Below are 27,444 nucleotides of genomic sequence, written 5' to 3' on the forward strand. Positions count from 1 at the left end.
GTGATGGCGAACCTATGGCACGCGTGGCACGTGGAGCCATTTGTCGGGGCACGCGAGGCGCTGCCCTGTTAGCTGGCCAGCGTGAATGTGCGCGCTGGCCAGCTGAGTTCACCATTTTTAAAAGCCATTTTTCGCCCTCCCCAGCTCCAGAGGCTTTATAGGAGCCTGGGGAGTGCGAAAAGTGCCCCCCCCGCCCCTCATGGAGGCTTCAGGGACCATCCGGAGACTTCTCTGATGCCTTCGGAAAGCTTAAAGCGACCCTCCGAGCAAACCGGAAGTGACTTCCGGTTTGCTCGGAGGGTCATTTTAAGTGCTCCAAAGGCGTCAGGGAAGCCTCCGGACGGTCCCTGAAGCCTTCGGAACGCTTAAACGACCCTCCGAGGAAACGACCCTCATTGCATTATGGGTGCGGCACGCCCACACACAACCCCCCTGCACTCCCCCCACTTCTGGCACGTGAGCCAAAAAAGGTTCGCTATCGCTGATATAGGCTCTCCTGTGTTGCTTGGATTAAACTGGAATCAATGAATTGTTACAAATTGAGATTAATAGTACACAGTTTTCCTGATGGGATGCTCCATGAGTCCATATTTGGTCTCTAATTCTAAGAATTCCTAACAGCATGAGCAATAACTATCTGGGCTTTTCTAGAATTTGTAGATCTAGCATATCTAAAGGATACCAGATTGAGATTAAGACTGGATTAAAAATCAAATAGTAATCCAATGAATAATCCCACCACCGTCAACTGAGAAAAGAAGGATCTCCACCTGGCCTTGCCTGAAACCCAAATGTGGGACTGTGATACAAGATTTATTTTTCCTAGTTATTGAAAAACATGCCAATCAGGTTAATGTCTGCCTTTGTGAGTTGATTAACAGATTTTTTTTTAAAAAAAAGATACAGGGCAAGATACAGTGTTTTCCAGTAACATAAATATTTGGTAGGTATGTTAGAAAAATGAAGGAAAAAAGTTTTTAAAAAAGGAGGTTAGGTTTTAAGTGTCACAATGATTTCTTTAATAAAAGACATATTTGAATGCTGATATTGCACACATCAAACATTTGCTTTGCTTTCTTTCAGTTAGATTCAAATAGTCATGTTCTTCATTATTAGTGTTGTGGCCCACTGACAGCCAGCAGAGTCAGGAGGTTGGGGAGGAACATGGGCCAGTCCTGGGGGTTGAGGAAAGCTCAGAAGTGCATCTGAGGCAGAGAGGGAGTTAGATAGCAGTGAGGCAGAAGAACAGCTGGAGCCTGTTCCCAGTGTGCACATGCACAGAGCTGCCAGAAGACAAGAACATCTAAGAAAGCAGGGTCGACTTAAGAGTAAAGCCACACCTTGGAGGTGATTGGCCCCTCCCAGAGGAAACACAAGAGGAACGAATGGAGAGTGGGCTTTTGCAGGAAACAATTTGTTTATTTGGTTCGGAAAGTTTGGTTTGTGATTATAAGAGACTCTGTGCCAAGTTTTGCTTTGCCCTGTGTTTGAAAACTAGCTATCTGGCAGCGCTCTAAACAAGATAAGGCAGGGGTGTCCAAACGTGAGATAAGGTGTGTGTGGATAAACATTCCTCAGAAAGACTGTTTGCTAAAGCCTTGCTGACTGAATGAAAGGAATTCACAGTCCTGTAAATAAAAGAGGTTTTGTCGGGACCACGATTTTGCTTCTTGCTTTCTAAGGAAGCCTGGATCAGAACAACTATTGCCTTTGTTTTCTACCTAACTTCATAAAAATGTTATCTTAATCAACCTCCCCCCCCACAAAAAAAAATATCTTTGCAATCACTCACCATCCACACCATAAAGTAGGAAAACAAAGCAATCCATAATGTGGAAAAGAGAAATGTCACCATGAAAAATTTTTCCCAGCGTGGCTTGCTGCAGTTTGGGATGGTGAAAAAGAGGAGAAGTATCAGTGGCCAGGAGAGGATCCATTTGACTTTTTCCATTTTTCCTTCTGGGGAGCAAAAGAAAAGAAAAGGGAACCAGTTTGTTGATGTACACTACTGTACTCATATGCGCTAGAGCAGGTTAGAAGGAAATAAAGCCAATATTGTAGTTGTGTATTTTAGTAGAGAAGAAGGTATAGGAAGAAAGGGGACCCAAATCCTATTCCCAGTTTAATGGAGTTTGCCTGGGGAGAGGAACAGCATGTCTGAATTGTGCTACATTGACGGCTCCTGTTTTTGCAAAGAGAAGTGGTACTTGTAGTAAGGACATCTTGAAAAGCAGGCAATTGACATGCTTGGGATTACAGGTACCGGTAGTCCTTGATTTATGACCACAAGTGAGCCCAACATTTCTGTTGCTAAGTGAAGCATCTGTTAAGTTAATATCTCAAGACCTAAAATGGACACCTAACATCAAAAATGTCATCAAAAAAGCACAACAAAGAATGTTCTTTCTGCACCAACTCAGGAAGCTCAAACTGCCCAAGGAGCTGCTGATACAGTTCTATAGAGGAATTATTGAGTCTGTCATCTGTACCTCTATAACTCTCTGGTTTGGTTCTGCAACTTTCAGACTTCAGAGGGTAATCAGAACTGCAGAAAAAACAATTACTGCCAACCTGCCCTCCATTGAGGACCTGTACAATGACCCTTCGCATTCTGGACATAAATTGTTTCAACTCCTACCGTTAAAACGATACTATAGAGCACTGTACACCAAGTGAACTAGACACAAGAACAGTTTTTTCCAAATGCCATCACTCTGCTAAACAAATAATTCCCTCACCATTGTCAAACCACCCACTAAGGCTGCATAACTATTAGTCTTCTCATCATTCCTATCACCCATCTCCTCCCACTTATGACTGCAGGACTGTACCTTTGTTGCTTATTATTTATTTATTTATTTCTTAGATTTTTAGACCGCCCCTCTCCCAAAAAGGGACTCGGGGCGGTGTACAGTCAATAATAAAAACATTCATAATAATTAAATACATTTAAACTACATTTAAGATACATTTGGAGGGGGAAATAGGCTGTACTAAGAAATAAATAATTCTAATCTTAAAACATCACAATTAAAACCCCAAACCCTAAAATAAAATAAATCCCTGGGAGGTGCAATTAAGAAAGTGCCAGGCCAGCTGATTGAAACAGGTGAGTTTTTAACTTTTGCCGGAAGGAACGGAGGTCGGTGGTAGTTCGAATGTCTGGGGGGAGGTCATTCCAGAGGGTTGGGCCCATCACAGAGAAGGATCTACTCCTAGGTGTCGCCCGCTGGCATTGACCAGCAGACGGCACCAGGAGGAGCCCCTCTCTGTGTGAGCGGATAGGTCGCAGGGACGTGTGTGGTAGGATGCGATCCTGCAGGTAACTAGGTCCACTGCCATGGAGCGCTTTAAAGATGGTGATCAATACCTTGAAACGCACCCGAAAGGCCACAGGTAGCCAGTGCAGCTCGCGCAGGAGAGGTGTTACGTGGGAGTAACGTGTACTTCCCATAATAACCCGCGCGGCTGCGTTCTGAACTAGCTGCAGTCTCCGAATGCGTCCCAAGGGAAGCCCCATGTAGAGAGCATTGCAGTAGTCCAGGCGAGACGTCACCAGCGCATGAGTGACCGTGCGCAGGGCACTCCGGTCCAGTAGGGGGCGCAATTGGCGCACCAGGCGAACCTGGTGGAACGCCCCCCTTGCCACGGCTGCCACATGGTCCTCCATTGACAGCCGGGCATCAAGGAGGACGCCCAAATTGCGCGCCCGCTCCACAGGGGACAATTGTTCGCCCCCTATGGCCAGCGATGGAGTCAGCTGGCTGAACCGAGGTGCCGGTAACCACAGCCACTCGGTCTTGGAGGGGTTGAGTTTGAGTCTGTTGTCCCCCATCCAGACCCCGACGGCTTCCAAACACCGGGACATCACTTCGACAGCCTCGTTGGGGTGGTTTGGGGTTGAAATATACAGCTGAGTATCATCAGCGTAAAGATGGTACTCAACCCCAAAACCACGGATGATCTCACCCAGCGGCTTCACATATGCGTTGAACAGGAGAGGCGAGAGGACCGACCCCTGTGGCACCCCACAAGTGAGTGGCCTCAGGGACGATCTCTGCCCCCCTGTCAACACACATTGCTTCCGGTCGGAGAGGTAGGAGCCGAACCACCGCAAAACGGTGCCTCCGACTCCCATCCCCTCCAACCGGCGCAATAGGATACCATGGTCGATGGTATCAAAAGCCGCCGAGAGGTCTAATAGGACCAGGATAGAGGAGCAACCCCTATCTCTGGCCCTCCAGAGATCATCAACCAACGCGACCAAGGCTGTCTCAGTGCTGTGCCCGGGTCGGAAGCCGGACTGGCGTGGGTCTAGATAATCGGATTCGTCTAGGTGTCGTGGGAGCTGCTGCGCCACCACATTCTCGACAACCTTCGCCAGGAAGGGGAGGTTGGAGACTGGGCGATAGTTAGCTAGCTCCATTGGGTCAAGCGCAGGCCTCTTGAGCAAGGGTCTCACCACCGCCTCTTTCAAGGCGGTTGGTAAGTATCCCTCACTCAGTGAGGTGCTCACCAGGCCCAGGAGCCAGCCTCGTGTCACCTCCCAGGCTGCCAGTACCAGCCAGGAGGGGCACGGGTCCGATAAACAGGTGGTGGGTCGCAGCCGTCCACGCAGCCTGTCCAAATCCTCGGGGGCAACAGAGTCGAACTCCTCCCAGAATGGTCTCTCAAGACTCGCTGTTGGCGGCTCGTCTGGTCCACTGACGGAGGTCCACCCGCTCCGGATCTGATCGATTTTGTCCTGAAGATATTCTCCAAACTCCTCTGCTCTACCCTGTAAGGGTGTCTCCCGCGCCCCCTGCGATAAGAGGGAGCGAGTCACCCTAAACAGGGCGGCAGGGCGGTTATCCGCGGACGCAATAAGAGCAGCACAATGTCTACGTTTGGCTGCTCTTATTGCCACAAGGTAAGTCCGCAAATAGGCTCTTACCTGTGTTCGGTCAGATTCGGAGCGCGAGGATCTCCACCTGCTCTCTAGACGTCTCCTGTGGCGCTTCATCACCCTGAGCTCCTCAGTAAACCAAGGAGCCCGGGTGGGTCGATGCCGCAGGAGAGGTCGCAACGGCGCAACCCGGTCCAAGGCCCCAGTCGTCGCCCTATTCCAGGCAGTCACTAGGTCCTCGGAACGGGAGCGGGACAAGGCTACAGGTATTGGCCCAAGCTCCGTCTGGAATCTATCAGATTCCATCAGGTGCCTGGGGCGGTACCAGTTTATAGAGTCTGGTTCCGCCTCCTCGCGGTGGGGGATAGCGCCAGGGAAGTCCAGCCGGAGGGATGAGTGGTCTGACCATGACAGGGGCGTGATAACTAAATCCCCTATTCCCAGATCACTCGTCCACTGTTCAGATACAAAAATGAGGTCCAGTGTGTGGCCCCCTTCGTGAGTGGGGCCCTGCACTAATTGGGTCAGGTCCATGGCCGTCATGGAAGCCATGAACTCCCGAGCCACCTCGGAAGCCGCTCCCGTTGACGGCAAGTTGAAGTCCCCCATGACCAAAAGTCTGGGAGTCTCAACTGCCGTCGCTGAGATTAGCTCGAGGAGCTCGGGCAGGGCTGCTGATGCATAGCGAGGAGCCAAGTATACAATCAGCAAGCCCCACTGCCTCCCTGGGCTTGTATCCTTACAATTTATATTGATATTGATTGTTATGCAGCATATGCACCAAAGACAATTACACTTGGCCAATAAAGAATTCTATTCTATTCTAAGTTTTGCCCCATTTTATGACCTTTCTTCACACGGTTGTTAAGTGAATCATTGCAGTTGTTAAATTAGCAATACAGTTTTTAAGTGAATCTGGTTTCCCCATTGACCTTTGCTTGTCAGAAGATCGTAATAGGTGATAACATGATCCAGTGGTGGGTTGCAGGTGGTACGCCCCAGTATGGGCGTACCAGAGCCAGCCCGGAGCACTGGACTGGCGCTACCCCCCACCGCGAGGAGGCAGAGCCAGTTTGTCCAAGCTGGTACCGCCCCAAGCACCTGATGGAACCAGTTAGGTTCCAGACGGAGCTTGGGCCACTACCTGTAGCCCTGACCCGTGCTCGGTCAGAGGACCTAGTGGCCGCCTGGAATAGGGCGACGGCTGGGGCCTTGGACCGGGTTGCGCCTTTGCGACCTCTCCTACGGCAGCGACCCACCCGGGCTCCTTGGTATACCGAGGAGTTGAGGGTGATGAAGCGCCATAGGAGACGTCTAGAGAGCAGGTGGAGGTCCTCACGCTCCGAGTTTGACCGAACACAGGTAAGAGCCTATTTACGGACCTACCTTGTGGCATTGAGAGCGGCCAAACGTAGACATTGTGCCGCTCTTATTGCGTCTGCGGATAACCGCCCTGCTGCCCTGTTTAGGGTGACCCGCTCCCTCTTGGTGCAAGGGACGCGGGGGGCACCCTTACAGATAAGAGCAGAGGAGTTTGGAGAATATCTGCAGAATAAAGTCGCTCAGATCCGAAGCGGATGGGCCCCATCCAGTGGTCTGGATGGGCCGTCAACAGCGAGTCTTGTGAGTCCACTCTGGGAGGAGTTTGACTCTGTCGCCCCCGAGGATTTAGACAGGTTGCGTGGACGGCTGCGACCCACCACATGTTCATTGGACCCGTGTCCCTCCTGGCTGGTACTGGCATCCTGGGAGGTGACACGAGGCTGGCTTCTGGGCCTGGTGAATGCCTCGTTGGGTGAGGGATCCTTACCAACTGTCTTGAAAGAGGCGGTGGTGAGGCCCTTACTCAAGGGGCCTTCACTTGACCCAATGGAGCTAGCTAATTATTGTCCAGTCTCCAACCTTCCCTTTCTGGCGAAGGTTGTTGAGAATGTGGTGGCGCAGCAGTTTCCACGTCACCTCGATGAATCCGACTATCTAGACCCACGCCAGTCCGGCTTCCGACCCGGGCACAGCACAGAGACAGCCTTGGTCGCGTTGGTTGATGATCTCTGGAGGGCCAGAGATAGAGGTTGTTCCTCTATCCTGGTCCTATTAGATCTCTCAGCGGCTTTTGATACCATCAACCATGGTATCCTACTGTGCCGGCTGGAGGGGATGGGAGTCGGTGGCACCGTTCTACGGTGGTTCAGCTCTTACCTCTCCGGCCGGATGCAATATGTGTTGACAGGGGGGCAGAGATCGACCCTGAGGCCATTCTCTTGTGGGGTGCCGCAGGGGTCGGTCCTCTCGCCCCTTCTGTTCAATGCATATGTGAAGCCGCTGGGCGAGATCATCCGTGGTTTTGGGGTTGAATACCATCTGTACGCTAATGATACACAGCTGTACATTTCAACCCCAAACCACCCCAACGAGGCTGTCGAAGTGATGTCCCGGTGTTTGGAAGCCGTCGGGGTCTGGATGGGGGACAACAGACTCAAACTCAACCCCTCCAAGACTGTGTGGCTGTGGCTACCGGCACCTCGGTTCAGCCAGCTGACCCCATCGCTGGCCATAGGGGACGAGCAATTGCCCCCTGTGGAACGGGCGCGCAATTTGGGTGTCCTCCTAGATGCCCGGCTGTCAATGGATGACCATGTGGCAGCCGTGGCAAGGGGGGCGTTCCACCAGGTTCGCCTGGTGTGCCAATTGCGCCCCCTACTGGACCGGGATGCCCTACGCACAGTCACTCATGCGCTGGTGATGTCTCGCCTAGACTACTGTAATGCTCTCTACATGGGGCTTCCCTTGGGACGCGCCCGGAGACTGCAGCTAGTCCAGAACGCGGCCGCGCGGGTTGTCATGGGGAGTTCTAGATACTCCCACGTAACACCGCTCCTGCGCGAGCTGCACTGGCTGCCTGTGGTTTTTCAGGTGCGTTTCAAGGTCCTGATTACTATCTTTAAAGCGCTCCATGGCACAGGACCTAGTTACTTGCGGGATCGCATCCTCCCACATACATCCCTGCGGCCAATCCGCTCTCACAGGGAGGGCCTTCTCCAGGTGCCGTCCACTAGGCAATGCCAGCGGGCGGCGCCAAGGAATAGGGCCTTCTCTGTGATGGGCCCAACCCTCTGGAATGACCTCCCCCCCGACATTAGAACCACCATGGACTTCCGCTCCTTCCGACAAAAATTGAAGACTCACCTGTTTCGATTAGCTGGCCTGGCATAATTATAATTGTTACAACTGCTACCTCCTGGAAGTATACTCTCAACTGGTTATTTTAAGGGTAGTGTTTTAAATCTAATTGATTTTAGGGCTTTTAGAGCCATATTTTATTCTTCTGTACAGTTCTTTTAATTCTTTAACCTCCTCCATATGTATACGTATATTTATATTTATATTTATATTTGTATTTATTATCTGTTATTTGTTGTGTGGACTGTACACCGCCCCGAGTCCCTTTTTGGGAGAGGGGGCGGTTTAGAAATGCGAAGAATAAATAAATAAAATAAATACCATTCTGGTACAGTGCTCCAGAGGGCCCACCCGAGCTCCTTACCTGTGTTTTAAAGTTTCTGCGCTGCCTGCGCGATGCTCTGCGGAGTAGCTGGAGCATCACAGAGGCGCTAAGATGCATGCACACGCTGCGTGCATGTGCCCCATTCCAACCATACCTGTTGGAACGGGATTTGAAACCCACCACTGACATGATCCCTAATGTCATAAATATGAGTCATTTGCCAAGCGACTGAATTTTGATCACATGACTATGAGGATGCTGCAATGGTTCTAAGTGTGAAAAATGGTCACAAGTCATTTTTTCAGTGCCATCGTAACTTCGAATGGTTACTCAATGATCTATTGTAAGTTGAGGACTAGCTTGTATATGAAGAAATATAGTAGCCAGCTAAATAAACAGTCTTCCTTCCATTCTCCACAGTGGTGGGATTCTAAACTTTTTACTACTGATTCTGTGGGCGTGGCTTGGTGGGCGTGGCAGGGGAAGGTTACTGTAAAATCCCCATTTCCTCCCGATCATCTGAGACTTGGGAGCCAGACAATAGATGGGGGCGGGGCCAGTCAGAGGTGGTATTTACCGGTTCTCGAAACTACTCAAAATTTCCGCTACTGGTTCTCCAGAACTGGTCAGAACCTGCTGAATACCACCTCTGATTCTCCACATTTATTGTTAATCATGTGTTTCCTTCACAAAATCTACTTCATCCTTTGGACTTTGATATCCAGAAAAGTGTAGATTTCATTCCTTTCCCCCCCTTAAATCACAATCCTTAAATTATTATGGTTGGCCATACAATATGATTAAAATAAATGGTTGGTCACACAGTCAACCAGATGTTTAGACTGGATTTGGCATTTTTATCATATTATTATTATTATTATTATTATTATTATTATTATTATTATTATTATTATTATTATTATTATTATTATTATTATTATTATTATTATTACTACTACTACTACTACTACCGGTATTATTACTACTGCTGTTGCTACCATTATTACAAAAAAAACCTACGACATTTCACATACCTAAGTACTCTCTGCTCTAACAAGCAAGCTAATCTTCCTAAGAAAACTACAGAGACTCGTGCAGACAGTCACTAGGAATCAAGACTGACCTGAAGGCACTAAACAAAAACACCCACAGATCCTTTTAAAAAACCTGTTTATTTAAGCCATTTAAAACCATACTGAAGATATTTGGAAGAACACGAGAATAAACATTTGGGAAAAGCAAAGAGAAAATAATAATAATAATTGTAATTGTGATGCAATTGCAGTTTCAAAGGAAAAGAGTGTTACAGTTTGGAGTGATTTAGAAAAAGGATCCCTCTTCCCAACCAATGGTCCTAGAAACAGAGAAACCTTTTCCAAGACACTTGCCAATCGAGGTCATAATGTCTGACCAGAAGAGGCAATCGTTTAAATAAGCAAGACCTTCTTTAGGATGTTAAAGGGTATTTAGGATGCTAAAGAATAAAACCAGTAAGTATTCTTAACTGAGACTAGGAAATAAACAGCAACCAAGGAAAAACATCCATTGTGAGATAGATGGGATTTTGATACAATCGGCATCGTGAAGTTTTTGCAGGCAAAGTGAAACCATTCAGTTAATGAACAAATATATCTTCCTACTGGTTAACTGTGTGCATAGACTAAGGTCCTTTTTGAAGAAATGCTTCAATCTGGCATTGCTTTGGGAGTAGCATTGCTCTGAGACAGGGGTGGGTTCTGGCCGGCTTTACTGCCAGTTCGCTCATGCTTGTGCTTTGCGTGTGCGTGCAGTTCAATTAAAATTGTTCTGCGAATGCACAGAACACAAAAACAAGATGGCGGTGGCAACTGTGGCAACTGGGAAACCAGTTTGGGGGTATGGCAGGCCTGGGTTGCTGCCTGTTAGATTTGTCTAAACTGACATAAATTGGATCTAAAAGGAAATACAGAAAATATAAGATCACAATGGCCAAAGTAAGCTCATGGTTCTCTTTATATCTTTCCTAACATCAGTGTGCTTCTGCCAGGGAATTTAGCTGGGTTACCCACTATTTCTAGGTATAATCTGAAACTTTAGTACCTGGCTATGATCAATTTTCCAAGCTGTCATTTCTAACTCGAGACTATAGTATTTTATAAATCAATAGCTACACCAAAATTATCCAGGAAGCAGATTGGGGCCATTTTCTAACAAACAGAAGTGTTCTAGGAAATGTTTTCATATTCTCCTCAAATTCCTAACGGTTCCTAGCACTTTCTAAAACGTTCAAATGAAAAAGAAATAGTTTTACCAAGATTCCATATGACTGTTTTCTCCCTGTTAACTTGTTCTAGTTAGTCAACAGATTCTTCAATGTCCAATTTAAGGATGGGGATAATTATTTAAAAAGCCAGTAGCATCCTGATGATTCAGTTCCACTTTTCACAGACATAGAGCATTTACATACAAACCTTTTAAAAAAGACCCTTTACTAGAGGAAGAATTAAAGCACAAATCTATCTTTTCTCTTTTCCAATCATGTTCTGATCAGAAAATATAATAAATCTTAATCCATGGTCACTATAGTAAGGTAGATTTCCCCAGAAATAAATCTCTTTATGTTCAGTATGTAGCATTTGATATAATATCAGTTTATCAGAGCAGTTACTTTGTATTAGAATTGTATGCATTTTTATGCAGTTTGTATGCTTTTCAATAGCTGCCTTGCAAATTTTGAGGCATGCACATTCCAAAGAGTAGCTTTGTTCCCCAAGCATTCCTAATCATATCCAATTGCCTGGATCAAGGGTACATGAATTAAGGGCTACTTGTTGCAAGCAGCCTCTAAAAATCCTGGCTGCAGCCTCCACATAATTTCGCCATTCTTTACATTCCCACCAAATTAAAATGCCTATCCTGGCAGAAGAAAATTGTTGAATATATGGGAAATAACTTTCTGAAGTCCATTAAATCAAAACAGCCACTTATCTAGCCTCTTTCCCAAACCCATATTCTATTATAGACTAAAGTTTAACAGTTGCTCTTGAATGTTGTCAGTGACACAAAAAAAATTCAAAAGTACGTTAACAAGTAATATTTTAAAAAATACTGAACATCAAATAAAAATATGCTAGCAGTATAAGCCAGCAGCTACAGTCATAATTTAGTCTACTACACTTTCTGAAAACAGCAAGATGGGGAAAAATGAAATGTCTCCCACTTCGAGGACTCTAAACAAATTGGGGAAAAATGAAATGAAACAAGAATTAGATACCAACAAAGCCATTTGTTATGTTATGTATAGACCGAGGTTCAATCATCAGCCAAAATTACAGTTTGATTTTGAATGTTGCTAGTAATTACTTTCAACCTTAAAGTGCTGCAGAATGTTTCCCTTTTTTTTCCTGCCACTTCACTACAGTGATTTGTTTTGGAGACATTATGTACATACCATTTTATAGCTAGGGGTTACACTGGCTCAAAAGAAGCTGAAAAACATGAATTCTTGGAGTTGAAGTCCATACATCTTAATGTTTCTGTGGTTTAGAAACACTGTTCTAGAAGACCTAAGAAATGATTCTACAAGCCTGTCCCAAAGGGGCTTTTTCAAAAGGCAACTGGACATTCTCTTTTTTATATTCCTTGCAATCATCTAGCCATTAAATCTTTCCATTCTCCACCATTCAGTCAGAACTGAAAAGCTTCTTAGATGAGAAGTGAAACATCTTCAAGGAAAAACAAAGAAAATTCAACTGCCTTTTGAAAAAACATATTTGGGACAACCATGACCTGGTTTATTGAGAATCTTCATAGATATTCCATAGGTCAACTCCAGTTTTCCACTAAAACAGTGTTTTTCAAACTTGTCAACTTTCAGGTTTGTAGACTTCAACCCCCAGGATTCCCAACACTAATGGAAAAAATGGCATTCTTTTTCGCAGCTCTAATTCTTTGGCAGGGTTTTCCTAGAGAAATGTTCTTGCTCTCTTGTTTATTCCATTACATGCCTTGAATATTTACCTGGTGGTGAAAATGGAGACTGGGCAATGTGTCCTGCTTCCTCTTGGTTCTCAGCATGGATGGCCCCATTTTCAATATTCTCATGTCTTCCATTCTGAATCAACTGGCCATTGGAAGAATGAATTAGACGCTGACGCTAAAATGTACAGAAAAAAGCCCAATGACTCTAAGAGCAACCTGCTCTTTAAACACCTGGATGCGGTTTGTTTATTTATTTACCTGGGCTTTTAAATTCTAAGAAGTTAGTATTCGAATTATTATTATTAAATAATATTATAATATATTATTGAATAATAATAATAATATAAATTATTATTATTTATTATTAGCCAACAGTATTGTTACATTAGCCAGGAGACTACACTGCAATTGCAGAGTAGTAATTTGGCTACCAAGGTACAAGCTCTGTTGTAGGAATCAATTGTGCACTTCCCATAGTGTACCACACCAGAAAGAGAGATGAGTGGCTCTTCCTGCAGCATCATCCTCTCCCTCCACCAGAGCTGCCTTGCAAAGGAGTGGCTCAGAGGGCAGGAAGGCTCAGAGGGCAGGAATCTGACTGCCTGCATGGGGAACCAGCTCATCCACCCACCAAAGTGGTACCTATTTTATCTACTCACATAAAACATACTTTTGAAATGTTAGGTAGACAGAAGCTAAGCGAGTGATGGGAATTCACCCCGACTCATAGCGCTAGGACTCGAACCGCTGGAGCAGAAACCATCTCCAGCATCAGCCACTCCTGTGTATTTTAATGGTAAGTCCTTACTTTTGAAAAATATTTTCCCATCAACCAGCATGACGATTTCTTTCTTTTTCTTTAATAGCTTCAATTTATAAATTGAAATTTTCAATGAATTTTATCGAAATGTATGTAATTTCAATTTTATTTAATTGACTTTGATTTTAATTTCAATTGTTAATGTAATTCAATTATAAATATAATTCACGAAAAATTTCAATATGCAAATTGAGAGATAAATACATGCATTTTTTTGAGAGCTCTGAATGTCTTAACTATGAATTAATTACTTTAAGAACAGAACATAGTGAGAATTAAATGACTAGGACTCGTAAAAAGTAATCCACTAAGCTAGACAACACGTTAATTATTTTCTCCACTCTGGACTCACCTCATTAATAATTAACCTGCTTGCCATCCGTAGTCTGGTTCTTGGCCCAAATTTATTGGTAATCATTATTCGCAAGCCAGCTTCAGGGAAACGGTATTTCGGAGGACTGGAACAAATAATCTCATCGACCATCACCACAGAATTGCGTCCAGGCTCTTGTGTTCCTTTCACTAGTGACCACAATGCCAATTAATAATTACAATTTTCTATACTTTTGGCCGCATTTGTTTATAATGCCCCTTTTGTGTAACTCAGAGGGCGTATAATCTGATGCTTTAAAAAAAAAACACAATTCAATTTCTCATCTGTAGCCAAAATAGGATTCAGGTCAAATAGGACATTTTGCTATATTTGTTGTTTATTTTCAGAAAGTATACTGGCTTTATGAGAAAATAAATTGTTTTCCTCTTAGACTGTGTTCCTTGCTCTTGAATCTTCTTGCTTTATATTTCAAGAGTAGTATTATTACAATGATTATCTCTCTGTATAAACATTATGGCTATATGCTTACTCTATGCTGGCTACATAGCAGCTACACAATTTCCTTAAATTTCTTAAAATGTAACATTTCTTTGTGATAATCAAATAAGCAGATTCATTAGCTTCATTTCCTTAAGAATCAAGTATCTAAACTTTCAGGTTATATTTAAAAGAAAACTGTCTGTTCTTATGTATCTACTTAAAGGTAAGTAGGGTTAAGCCCCATTAGTACTTGGAAGATGATACCAAAAACAACAACAAAAAACCCTAGAAATAAGACAATAATAACTACTTCATTATTTCTGCCAAGAAAACTCCTTTATACTATACTGACTTCTGTTGTAGGCCAAGAGATGTAACATGCAGTTGTAAGTATTACTAAAAGTAAGCAACAACCAATGCACGGAAACAAACAACAAATGCTACCAGCTAGAAAGAGCGAGCACCTTAAGGCTGAGCAGACAGGAGACACATGTGTTAGAATACACATTGCAATACACAATCAGTTTATTTATGTTAAAAAGAAAAGAATTAGTTTGCTAAAACCAACCAACCATTAGTACATAATAATCAATTTGAAGGCATGAAAATCCGAGGAAAACATTCATTCAAGCCACGCAATTAAAGACGATTCTCCAGAAAAATCTCACACATGACAACTGCAGGTCTGTGATTTCAATAGAAAAAAGACAGAAAAGGTAATCAAGGAAAGTGCTTAAAATTATTATTTTCTTTTGTTTTATGATTTATGATTAGAACAATGTTTTCCACACCTTCACCATGAATTCTGATGGCAGGTTCCTGCTGTTGCAATGAGATTCAGGCTTGGGCTGGACAAGTAAGCAAGGAAGATTCCAGAAGATCACATTCATTTTTGGTCGTGTATAACCAATTTTTCACTTGGCTAAACAACTAATTCCCACAACACTTTCAAATTATCTACTAAGACTGTATTACTATTCTTCTTCTCATCCTTCCTAATACCTATCTCTTCCCACTTATGACTATATTCATCTTGCTTGTATCTTTACAATTTATATTGTTTTATTTGTTTCCTAGTATGATTTTATTGCTTATTGGTAACCTATGACTATCACTAAGTGTTGTATCTTATGATTCTTGATGAATGTATTCTATTTTATTTTTCTTTATGTACACCGAGAGCATATGCACCAAAGACAAATTCCTTGTGTGTCCAATCACAATTGGTCAATAAAGAATTCTATTCTTTCAAAAAATTAATTTACACTTGCAGGTTAATGAACATGAAGAAATGGGACTTTAGCAACCTGAGGATGAAAAATTTGTGAGCTGCTGAGGGAAGATTATCCACTATATAAGCCATTACATAATTGCTAGTATAATAGGAAACAGGACTAAATATTTCAGTTTTCCATTTCCCCAGCTCACACATAAGCAATGCCTTTGGAATGAGGGTACTGATACTATGATTTGTAAACAACCTGACATACGTACAGGAAAAGGTTAGTATATGCAGGGATCAAAAGCATTTTTGTTGGGAGAACAAGCCAGACGTCGCGATGACACAACGTGCGGTCTCGACAGTCCGAGACCGCCGTTGATTCTTTTACCTGCTGCACGGTCCATAGGGACCTAAACCGTCCCGGAGAGACGGTGACAGGAAGACAAATCCTTGCTGGTCTCAGGGACACCGCAAAGTCCCTGATTGACCCAAGGGAAGTTCTCCAAGCCGGTGGTAAACAAACAGCCCCCAGGCTGACAAAGTCGGAGACGGCTCCGGAAAGAAGGTGAAAGTGAGTCCAGCTGGTGAGGTTTTTTTTTCTTTGAGAATGATTGCCCAAAGAATTTTTTTAAAAAGATAAATTAGTCCTTTAAGCAAAAGAATAAAGCGGCGAAATTTATCTTTATTGGACTGCCTTAGAAAGTTTTTTTTCCTCTTCTATGTAACAGCATTTTGTGGATTGAAGTGATTGGAATGCTTCCTGTTTCTCCTCTTAAGTGAATGAATTGATTTTTCCTCCTAATTTGTGCTACCTTTATTTTTTGGCTGATCTAAAACTTTTTTCACTTTAATAATCCTTCCTCTCTCTGACTATTAAATTTTATTAAAGACACTTAGAGATCTTTGTTCTCCTTAAGCTTGATACGAATAAGAGAAAGTTGAATCTGCCATTCGGAAGCGAGAACTTGGTTTTTTTTCTCCTTTTGAAACAAAGTATCCTTTGCTCTATTTTCTCGGAATTTGTTGACATTGTAACTAGAGGGTTTGCAGCTTGTCTGTAGAGCTGAACATGAACTGTTTCTCTTGCAGGTGTCCTTGTGGAATATTTTGGACAAGGGAAGGGAAAGAAAAGAAAAGATAGAACCCTCATTTCTTTTTTCGCCTTGAAAAAATTAAAAGGATCTTATGTTTAAGCAATTTTAAAACAAAAAAAATTATACATAAAAGAGATATTGAAGGAGAGAGTGGCAGTGGATTTCAAACTTTTTCTTTTCTTCTGGGAAATATGCATACATATACAGATGAAGAAACCCTAAGCTACCAGGATTTTTTGGATGGAATTTTAAAGATATTGGAAGGATTTGAGAGGTTTGATAAGAAGCTAGATGGATTATTGTCTGGCTCAACAAAAGATGAAGGGACTGGAGCCTCAAAAATTAAAGAAAAGAGTGAAGATATAGAAGATAAAGACAAGATAACAGATGAACCTAATAATGGAGCACCTAAGAGTGAAAGTGGAAAGGAGGGAACACGGAAAAGTGAATTTGATTATTATTACATACTTGAAGATTTGGAGCTCTCTCCCCCCCCCCCCCCGGTCAAGATATGGATTTGATGATGGAATTAAGAAGTGAAACAGCCTTAGAAAGACATTGGATAATTAAAGACATGCCAATTTTAATACTAATTGAAGGGCAACAAGACTATATGAGAGATCTTTCAAGCAAAAAAGTGCGGAGAGAAGTTTTTAAAAACTTTATAAAGAAGTTTATAAGAGAATTGACACAACAACTGGCTAAAGAGATAAGACAGTTTTGTTCCTGGAAAGACACAGGCTGATGATGAAGGTTGATAACTCAAAACTGTTAACTTTTGGTGATTAATAAGTAGGATTTCCTAGACACTTTTAGAATGTTTTCTTTAAAAAATTTTTTGTTAATTAATAATTCATTATGATAATAATAATAATGAAGTAAAAATCTCAATTAGTAAAAATAATTTGGATATAAACTGTAAATTGCGACCTGGGGAAAAGATTTATCAATTCCACGAATATATTTTTGTTTAGCTTTTATTATAAAGATGCAATTTTTCTTGGGCACTTATAAACTCTACTAATAAACTTTTGGTTAGACTTTATTATAAAGATGTAATTTTGGGGGGGTCGGTGGGGAGGAGATGTGATATAAATGTCAAAAAAAATCTTTTTTTTTAGATAATTATAATAATAAGAAAATGTTAATGGATAATGTTTAATGAATTTTATATGTCTTGGCATTGGTAAAAGCAATTAGATATAAGCCTTAGATAGTGAGTTTGGAAAAAAAAAGGCAATATGCTATAAAAGGGTAATTATTGGAGGTTTATAGGAATAGCTAATGAATGCCAGTAGATGGTTGTGTCTTCAAGTGCAAATGATTCTAGATAAAAGCATATTTAAATAATTACAGCTAAATGAGAATGATGGTATATTGATGGTAAAATACATAAAGTTCTTCGATTTTAAAATGTAAATTAAAAATATGAAGGATGAATAGTAACGCACGAAATTCATTTGTAACCAATCAACATGCTTTCTACAAGATGTAATGAAGAATGTTTTTTTTTTGTATTTTTGTTTAATTAAAACAATTAAAAAAATTCAAAATAAAAAAGCATTTTTGTCCAGCCTCTTTTGGATTGGTTAACAATAATATCGGCTATTTAAAAAGATGCTCTATGGTTGGAAATGGCATCTACCCATTTATTTGCAGAAACAGGTAATTACAATTATGGAAACGTTCCAAAAAGACATATATTTTTGCTTTAATAATTATACAATGGCTTTTGACTGTGTATACTATGACAGTGGATAAATCACCGTGGATAAAACATGGGTGTACTGGACAAATTCATTAGCCTGCTGAAGAAGCCGCAGTTCAAATGAATCATGGGGCAATGAAATGATTAAAAATTGGAAGAGGACTACATTTTATTTATTTAACTTATCTGCAGAATATATCTTAAAAAATGCTGAATTAGAAGACAAATATTTGTTAAATGGGAGGAGGCAAGAGACAGCAAGAATATTAATATCTATAGATGACTTGTAGGCATTTATAAGAAATCTTATTAAAATTGCTGGAGAAACATCAACAACTTTAATATGCTGATGATACCACTTTAATGGCTGGAAATAAGAAAAACTAAACAGGACTTTATTAAAGATGGAAAAGAGTGCAAAAATGTCATTTTTGTCTCAATATTACAAAAGCCCCTAAGAGTAAGTCAGTATACAATGTCAATCTAGTATAAAAAAAGAAATTTTACTTTTATTTTACTTTTTTAGACCCAAAAATTCACTGCGATACTAGTAGAAACGGTGAAATAGGGGAGTTGTTTGCTACTTTAAGGAAAGACTATTACAGATACAGAAATATATTAAAACACTCAGATTCTACTCTAATAACAACAAAGTTATGTATTATCAAGGCTATGATTTCCCAATTGCAGCATACTGCTATGAAACCGGGAACTTCAAAAAAAGCTGAATGAAAAAAATAGATGTTTTTGAACTATGGGGTAGAGAAAGTAGCTGAGAACGCCTGGACTCCAAGAATAAAAAACCTCATTGCTAGATGATATAGAATTTGACTGCTCACTGGAAAAATTAATAATGAAACAAAAACTTAAATATTTTGGAGCTGAAAGGCAAAGGCAAGAATCATTGGAATAGACAAAGTGATGAGATTCAATTTTTTTTACTAACGGTTCTGTGGGCGTGGCTTGGTGGCCATGGCGTGGCTTGGTGGCCATGGCAGGGACACTGTAAAATCTCCATTCCCTCCCTATTCCAGGGGAAGGATACTGCAAAATCACCATTTACTCCTGATCAGCTGGGACTCGGGAGGCAGGGAATAGATGGGGTCAGTCAGAGGTAGTATTTACCGGTTCTCTGAACTACTCAAAATTTCTGCTACTGGTTCTCCAGAACTGGTCAGAACCTGCTGTAGACTTTGATGCTGAAAAAATTGAAGTTAATTGAAAACGAACCCAACTGAAGATAAGTAGATTCTATTACTGATAACACAAGTATGAACTTACAAGACCTTAAGGAAGCAGTTACTGACAGACAATCCTAGTGCCAAGTCTGAAGCTGACCTTTTTGAAGCCATCTTTCCCTGCCTCATAGTTGCCACAAACTTTGAAAGGGCGAAGGGATGGGGAAAGTAAATAGAAACTCCAAACAAAAAGTTTTCTTGTGGGAATCAAGGTCATCTCAACAGGTAGCTACTGAAGGAGGAGAGGAGTGACCAAGCAGCCTGCCAGCTATATTCATTGGACAATGTGAACAGTGACATCTGGGAGGGGGAACTTTTGCTCTTTTAATTAGTTGAAAACCGTGGGAACTTTTAGAGCTGGTTTTCACTAGCTGTGCCAATATGATGTTTCCAATAAACATGTTCTTTGAGGAAACTACCTGCCTCAGAGTTCTGCTTTTGGTGGATTACTTGGAACCCTGACACCCAGCTTAATGATGTCTACCTGATCATAAAGAGTAGGAAGTGAATGAAAGATTGAACAATAACAGGAAGACTGCCTTTCAAGGAGGAAACATGCTAACCAATAGATACCAGAAGATAAAGAAAGCTGAGAATAATTCTATAATCTATATTCAGAACACAAAACAGAATCACATTGGTCATCAGTAAATCTATAAGATGAAAGCCCATTTGCACCTCATTTAATCTTTGCACTACCGATCCACAGTAAGTTGGCTGAATCTTAAGAGATGAGTCAGGAATTCTGAGTGTGAATTTGGCTAGAAACTTTCTGAAGCACTGTTGGAGATGCTCCTATCCTTTAACCACAGCCCTGATGCTTGTTAAGTGGAAGGAGGCAAAAGAGAGCAAGAATATTAATCCCTATAGATGATTTGTTGTAAGCATTTATAAGATAATACAAAGCACTCCAAACATTGAAATCCACTTTCTTTAATTTGAATTCCATCATTCCAAGTCAGCATGAGTCCAGAATTATGGGACCCAAGTTAGTTGAAGTCTAACAGATCTGGAGTGCACCAGATCCGGGCATTAAGTTAGATACATCTAGTAGAGAATGTGTGGCATGTAAGAATTATTGCAGAAGTAAGTGCACAAAAATCTAGTGGATAAACATCTTACAGATATGGCCCAGTAGAGAATAATTAATGGCATGGAAGCCAAGAGGCATACTCAACTGTGTGCTAAAACTTAAATGAAAACTTCTCACAAAGAGCTTGCATATTGCAAAGTGGTTTATTGATAAAACCCTTAATGGACTTCCTGTAGAGCTCCAATATTTCATCACTGCGCAGAAAATAGTTTCAACAGCTGAGCTTTTCTTATTTCCACCCATCAAGAGCTGCCTGCTAAAATGCCCTTTCCAGTTTTCCTTTCTCTTCTGGTCATTTTAATATTTTTGGAATGAACTTCAACTGACAAAATGGCTTGGGGTCATGAAAAAAAAGTTGTTGGAAGAAATGTCCATCTGGGTTCAGTTCCAAGTGGGGAGAAAGACACTGGAAACAATGGTGACTGTTTGGAAAGATGGTTTTAATGGTGGACAGGATCACAATGTTGGAGGTCCTGGGCAAAAAAGAGAAGATATGCTGAGAATATCTAGGTTTTATGCCCTCTCTGGGCTTTTGAATTTGAGCTTGTATTCTGATTGGTTGTCAGACTCCCATGGGGCCATACAGAGGTAACTTTTGGGTTGTGTTTGTGAGTCCCAAGCTTGGTTGAGCTTTGCTGGGTGATTACGTACTGAAAGGGCTTTGGGCAATTCCTACTATGGCTCTATCTGAAGGAGGTAGAACTTTGTTATGTAGAATACACTGCCCCAGGCTTTAATGGCCCATTGACAAAGGTGTGTGTGTGGCGGGGGTGAGTTTCTGCCTCCGTTTTAGGGAAAATATTCTGCCCTTTTAATATTTCATAAAATATTTCATTTTTCTAGGAGAGGGATGAGTGCTGACTTCCCATAATGTCATGAAATGGAGAAGATAATCAAGCAACGAATTAGCGAACACCTAGAAGTAAACAAAGTAGTAGCCAAAAGCCAACATGGGTTTGTCAAAAACAGATCATGCCAGACTAATCTTATTGCATTCTTTGACAAAGTGACAAACTTAGTGGACCAGAGGAATGTCATCAATATAGTTTAGTTGGACTTCAGTAAGGCATTTGATAAGGTAGACCATAACCTACTACTAGATAAAGTAGAAGAATGTGGGTTAGACAGCATCACCACCAGATGGATTCGTAACTGGCTGACCAACCGCACTCAACGTGTAGTTCTCAATGGAACTGCATCTACATGGAGGGAAGTATACAGTGGAGTACCCTGAGGCTCTGTTTTAGGCCCAGTACTCTTCAACATCTTCATCAATGATTTGGATGAAGGAATAAATGGGGAACTCATCAAATTTTCAGATGATACCAAGCTGGCAGGAATAGCCAACACTTCAGAGGATAGGCTTAAGATACGAGGGATCTTGACAAACTTGAACATTGGGCACTATCTAATAAAATGAAATTCAATGGTGAAAAGAGTAAGGTTCTACATTTAGGCAAGAAAAATGAAATGCACAGGTACAGTATAGATGGTACCTTGCTCAATAGTAGTAACTGTGAGAGGAATCTTGAAGTCCTAGTTGACAACCATTTAAATATGAGCCAGCAATGTGCAGCAGCTGCTAAAAAAGCCAACACAGTTGTAGGCTACATAAGCAGAGGGATTGAATCAAGATCACGTGAAGTGTTAATACCACTTTATAATGGGTTAGTAAGGCCACTCTTGGAATATTGCATTCAGTTTTGGTTGCCACGATGTAGAAAAAATGTGGAGACTCTAGAAAGAGTGCAGAGAAGAGCAACAAAGATGATTAGGGGACTGGAGACTAAAACATATGAAGAACGGTTGCAGGAACTGGGTATGTCTAGTTTAATGAAAAGAAGGACTAGGGGAGGCATGATAGCCGTGTTCCAATATCTCAGGGGTTGCCACAAAGAAGAGGGAGTCAAACTATTCTCCAAGGCACCTGAGTGTAGAACAAGAAGCAATGGGTTGGAAACTAATCAAAGAGAGAAGCAACTTAGAACTGAGGAGAAATTAATCAGTGGAACAGCTTGCCTCCAGAAGTTGTGAATGCCCCAACACTGGAAGTCTTTAAGAAGATGTTAGATAGCCATTTGTCTAAAATGGTATAAGGTTTCCTGCCTAGGCAGGGGGTTGGACTAGAAGACCTCCAAGGTCCCTTCCAACCCTGCTATTGTATTGTATTATGAAATATTTGTTGTTTGTTAGGTTAGGGTACCACTTTTTGTTTTTGGTCAAAAAACAAAACAAAAAAACCCTTAAGAGGCTGGTCCTCTGGAATGTGGACACATACTTGAGGCATTTGATCTGGATTCAATACAAGTCTGCTCATGTATTTCATCATTCTGAGTTTCTATTGACTGGGCCAGGTGCACATAAACAATTTTGACAACAACAACTGAAGCACTGTGCTGTTATTCTAAAAGCACAAACATTACTTGCAAAAATACAAGTCTTCTCTTCCTGCATGGAAGACTTGTCTGAAATTGGATTTTCCACTGGCTGAAGAGCTTTGTGTATATGAAAACCTTGTACCAGAAGGTTTTTTCCCCCCTAATGTTTTGCTCCTTGTAGCTCTTGAAAGCAATAAACTTACAAGCTTCAAGATAGCAGTCTGAAAACCTTTCTTTTATCTGTACCCTCAAGTAATAGAATTCCTGCTATCAGAACACGGAATGTAGTCGGCAGAGAGCAAGTGCCTCTTTTACAGGTGATAATCAGTCTCTGAACTCAAACAATGGAGAAGGTTAGGATGAGATCTGAGCTTTGCTGACTCTGGAGAGATATCAACAGATATCCTAAGCATCCTTGCTGGAAGCAACCCTCAGAGCTAAAAGCTTTAGAAGTCTGGTTTAGCTGATGGTTGATCTAAAAGTAAAAAAAAAAGCTATAGAAAAGGCTTCAGCCATAGCAGTTTATCAATCCATGGCATGTTTCGGTTAACAGAAAGAAGGCATCTCTCAGCTCTTGAATGGCACAAATATAGATGTGTGTTTTATTCTTTATGAATATAAAGACCTTCATTTTGGTTACAGATATGCAATGCCCTTTCAAGATACGTATTATAGCACACTCTGTGGATAACAAGCATTTGTTATGCAGTGGTTAGAATATTCCCCCTTGCAGGGAAAGCAACAAGGCAAAACAAATGCATAGCGATAAAAAGTAAAAAGCAGATTTTTCTTTTAGTACTTTTATTGCTTGCAAATCTCATGATGGTTGTCGTATGTAAGAGAATGATCTTATTTTCAGTTTCAGAAGAAAGCAGATCTTTTAGAATTATTAAGAAGAACCAATGCTCATTCTTCCATTTAATATTAGTTTAAAGAAAAGTGGGAGCAGAACCATTCCTTTCCTAAATGGTTAAGAATTTGATTAATTATTTAATACCAGGGTGGATCAAAATTGATGCTTTTTTTTAAAAAAATCATTTTTTTATTTTTATCAAATTTATTTTGATAAAATGTTTTTGGAGTAAAAATCTATCTAAAGATAGTTTTCTATTTAAGGTATATTAATAATTTAGTTTATTTAGTATGAAATGGAGTTTAGTTATGTAGCATGAGGCTGTATATTCTGCAATATTTACATTTTTGACCAACTCATTCAATGAATCCAAGCTCTGCAAGCTGAGATAACTTGCACTGCATTGATGCATTCACACAATTTCACAGTAGCCATGAGATAAATCATAATATTAAACAGCACTTGTCATTTCAGATCTATCATGGCAGTGCCTGTTAGCGGGCATCCACTCACCTGCTGCCTGCTACATCCCTAACCTTGTTGTGTCATTGCCACATCACCAGCTGTGCCATTGAAGTGAATGGGACTGTTGGTGAGTCAACAGTGGGTCAGAGGAGGCCGCTGCAGGACAGAGATGACAATTGCTCTTTTAAAATTGTGATTTAAATCGAGTTGATTTAAATCAAGCCTTTTTACTAGTGATTTAAATCGTGATTTAAATCGTGATTTAAATCGTGATTTTAATCAGCTTGATTTAATCAAGTCCACCCGGTTTGATACAAAAACTGATGTTTTTCAATGTGAAAGTCAGACGTCCAGGGCAAAAGGGCAAGCACTTCCATCTATACTCTATATATCCTACATCCAAGTTTCTCACCTATATTTTGAGGTGGCAGTTTCATTAAGAAGTCTTCTCCTTTGGAAATAACGTGATTCTCAATTACCAATTCTATCTTTCACCCAGCAGGATTATGATGATCCTGAAGATCCTCATTCTAACATTAACTCTTAATACTAGAAGAAATACTTCTTTAAATTATTAAAAAATGCTCACCTTCTTAGAACTTCCTGCAAAATCCTGAGCATTGCTAAAGGGTCCTTTTGAGTAATCTAACCTTAAGATTCATCTCAAGAAGGGTATCACACAGATATGATAGGCCCTATTATGAGCCATGATGGCACAATGGTTAGAGTACAGTACGGCAGGCTACTTCTGCTGATTGCCAGCTGCCTACAATTTGGCAGATTGAATCTCACCAGGCTCAAGGTTGACTCAGCCTTCCATCCTTCCCAGGTGGGTAAAATGAGGACCCAGATTGTTTGGGACAATATGCTGACTCTGTAAACCACTTAGAGAGGGCTGTTAAAGCACCATGAAGCGGTATATAAGTCTAAGTGCTATTTCTATTTCTATTACTGCTCTGTATTAAAAAAAAAACATGGACCAGAATATGTAATTACAGAGAAGGATGAGGGGCCCTGGATTGCTTGCATTTGTCCAGCCCATTTATTAAACATAAATAATATTTTATCTTAAGATTGTGGAAGTCTGCCATCAGAGTTTGAATCACTAATAATGCATAGCATTGCTATCAAGATCTTCTGCTCAGCTCATGTCTGCTTAGCCTTACCTTTCCGTAGCAATGGGATGGATGGATCATCACGACTAATGTCATAGTGTTTATTACCATCTTCCAGTTCACTGTTCACAGTGTTGCCATTACCAACATTCATACTTTTGATAGTAAAGAATTTCTGCATCTTCATGTTGAATCTAGAAGTATAAAGAGAAAAATGCTAAGGTTTCAAAGAACAGCTCATAGCTCCGGCTCTATTCTCTTCTGTTTCTGTTGCTCACAACCATTGGGAGCAAGTTGGATTGTGAGACATGAGTTTATCAAGTGCCATCTAATTTGAGCATAACTGGCTGATGATTACATTATAATTAGGCCCTTCATGATCTGGCCAAAATGGAGCCTTGCTAGACACTGCTGTCAAGCCTGAATTTTAAATGGGCATGAGATGGTTTGTATCCTGGGGTGTTCTAACGTTAATTCAGTTTGACACAGCTTTCAGCTGTTGAAGGATGGAGCCTTCAGTAACCACAGCAAAACAAACCAATGAGTCGTGCACATTTCAAAGGCTCGTTAGCTGGAGGAGGAGGCAAGTCACGAAGCAACCAGCATCCTGGTTGGATATTGTAACTGACTGTTTTGGAAACTTGGGAAAACTGAAACTTATATTGGGGTGAAAAGCTCGGGAACTTTAGTTCTGGTTTGTCACCAGTTAGTGCCAATATGGTGGGTCCAAATAAAATTGTACTTTGAAAAATCGGAATGTCTCGGAGTTCAGTTTGTGATGGATGCATTAGTTGGAACCTGACACCTGCTAGTTTCAATGCATACATGGGTAGTCCTTGATTTACGACAGTTCGTCTAGTGACCATTCAAAATTACAAAGGCACTGAGAAATGTGATCTAGGACCATTTTTCACAGTTACAAGCTTTCCAGCATCTCCACAATCATGTGATCAAAATTCAGATGCTTGGCAACTGGTTCATATTTCTCACTTAACAACATAAATTTGGGGCTCTTATGACCACAATAGAGCCCCAAATTTATGTTGTTAAGTGAGAAATTTGTTTAAGTGAGTTTTGCTCTATTTATTTCTCTCCCACTAAGAGCAAATGTGCTTGTATTGTCATTCGGATTATACAAGAAATGGGAATATTACAGAAATCTATGAGTCAGGCAATGGGATTGTCATATTTAGGTTATATATAGAAACTAAATTGTTGCAACATGTTCTCGATAAGCCAAGGCAGTGAGGGACACTAGATTTGCTTAATGACTGCATGCTTCACTTAATGTGGTGATTTATTTACCATGACAAAACAGATCATAAAATAGGGCATGGCTCACTTAAAAATGGTCTTGCTTAACAATGGAAGTTTTGATCCCAATTGTGGTCGTACGTCAAGGACTACCTATATTGCTTTTTCAAAATCTATGTTGCTCTGATGGATAGCAGCAGAGGGAGGCCTGATTCACCAGTCCTTCAGAAGAGGCAATTATTATTGAACCCAACATAACTTTACAGCGTTACCTCTAACTCTGGTTGCATGATCCCAGTGACAGTGTATCACAGGAAAAAAAGGCTTTTGAACTATTTCTATGCCCCTCTCTGAAATGTTTTCTAATTTGGATATAATGATTTATGACACTGCTGTAAAATAATTATGTTGATTATTTCTATAGCATTGCAAATACAAATACAAAAGAAAAGCCTTTATTTCTTGCAAGGGTAGCTGAGGAATAGCCAATATAAAAACTAATTCAAATTCTCCAAAGCCAAACCCATAAATGCAAGCATGCTTCCTTTTGAATTAAAGCTTTCTTTGTGCAATCTTCCCCACCCCGCACCCCAATTACTTACCTTGGCTGCTTACAATGCTTTTTCAAATGGGCTATTTGGAATGTGAAGAAACAAGCAGAATATTTCTGATATACAGCTGCTTCCTTAGTTTCCTTGGAAAATTACCTCTCTTGGATGCATTCCATACTCTTTGCTCTTATAATGCAACATTGGACTTCAGTACCCATTACCTCAACCTCTACTGCCAAAGGCTGTGTTGGCTAGCGATAATGGAAGTGGCTTCCAACACACTGGAGGGCACTAGGCAGTGAAACACTATCATAAAGACCGAATGTTCTCGTTCATCTTCAATTTCAATAGCCCAAGTGTCGATCCCATAAGAATGAGCCTCAAGTTATTGCAGACAATATACATTTAAGCAGAACATCCACTACTAGTTGGGGAAATTAAAAGCAACAAAGCAAGGAAAGTGAGCTATTCTTAGTTATCTAGCAAAGT

General features: G+C 41.1%; 1 protein-coding gene across 2 annotated transcripts in view; it reads right to left on the reverse strand.

Annotated features, from left to right (window-relative positions):
- SLC24A4 (solute carrier family 24 member 4) overlaps nt 1-27,444 on the reverse strand; it is a 155,695-nt gene that overhangs the window by 20,025 nt on the left and 108,226 nt on the right. Inside the window, exons 10-13 of one of the 2 annotated variants that reach the window (XM_081939462.1) lie at nt 25,202-25,344; nt 13,523-13,692; nt 12,390-12,492; nt 1,793-1,959 (exon numbers count right to left, since the gene is read on the reverse strand). In XM_081939462.1, the coding sequence (XP_081795588.1) occupies nt 1,793-1,959; nt 12,390-12,492; nt 13,523-13,692; nt 25,202-25,344 (583 nt within the window). Of the gene's footprint in view, nt 1-1,792; nt 1,960-12,389; nt 12,526-13,522; nt 13,693-25,201; nt 25,345-27,444 lie in introns of both variants that reach the window. The other variant, XM_081939461.1, reaches the window with a different exon arrangement.

The sequence above is a fragment of the Natrix helvetica genome (assembly GCF_964273705.1).
Source record: "Natrix helvetica genome assembly, chromosome: 1".
Classification (NCBI taxonomy): domain Eukaryota; kingdom Metazoa; phylum Chordata; class Lepidosauria; order Squamata; family Natricidae; genus Natrix; species Natrix helvetica.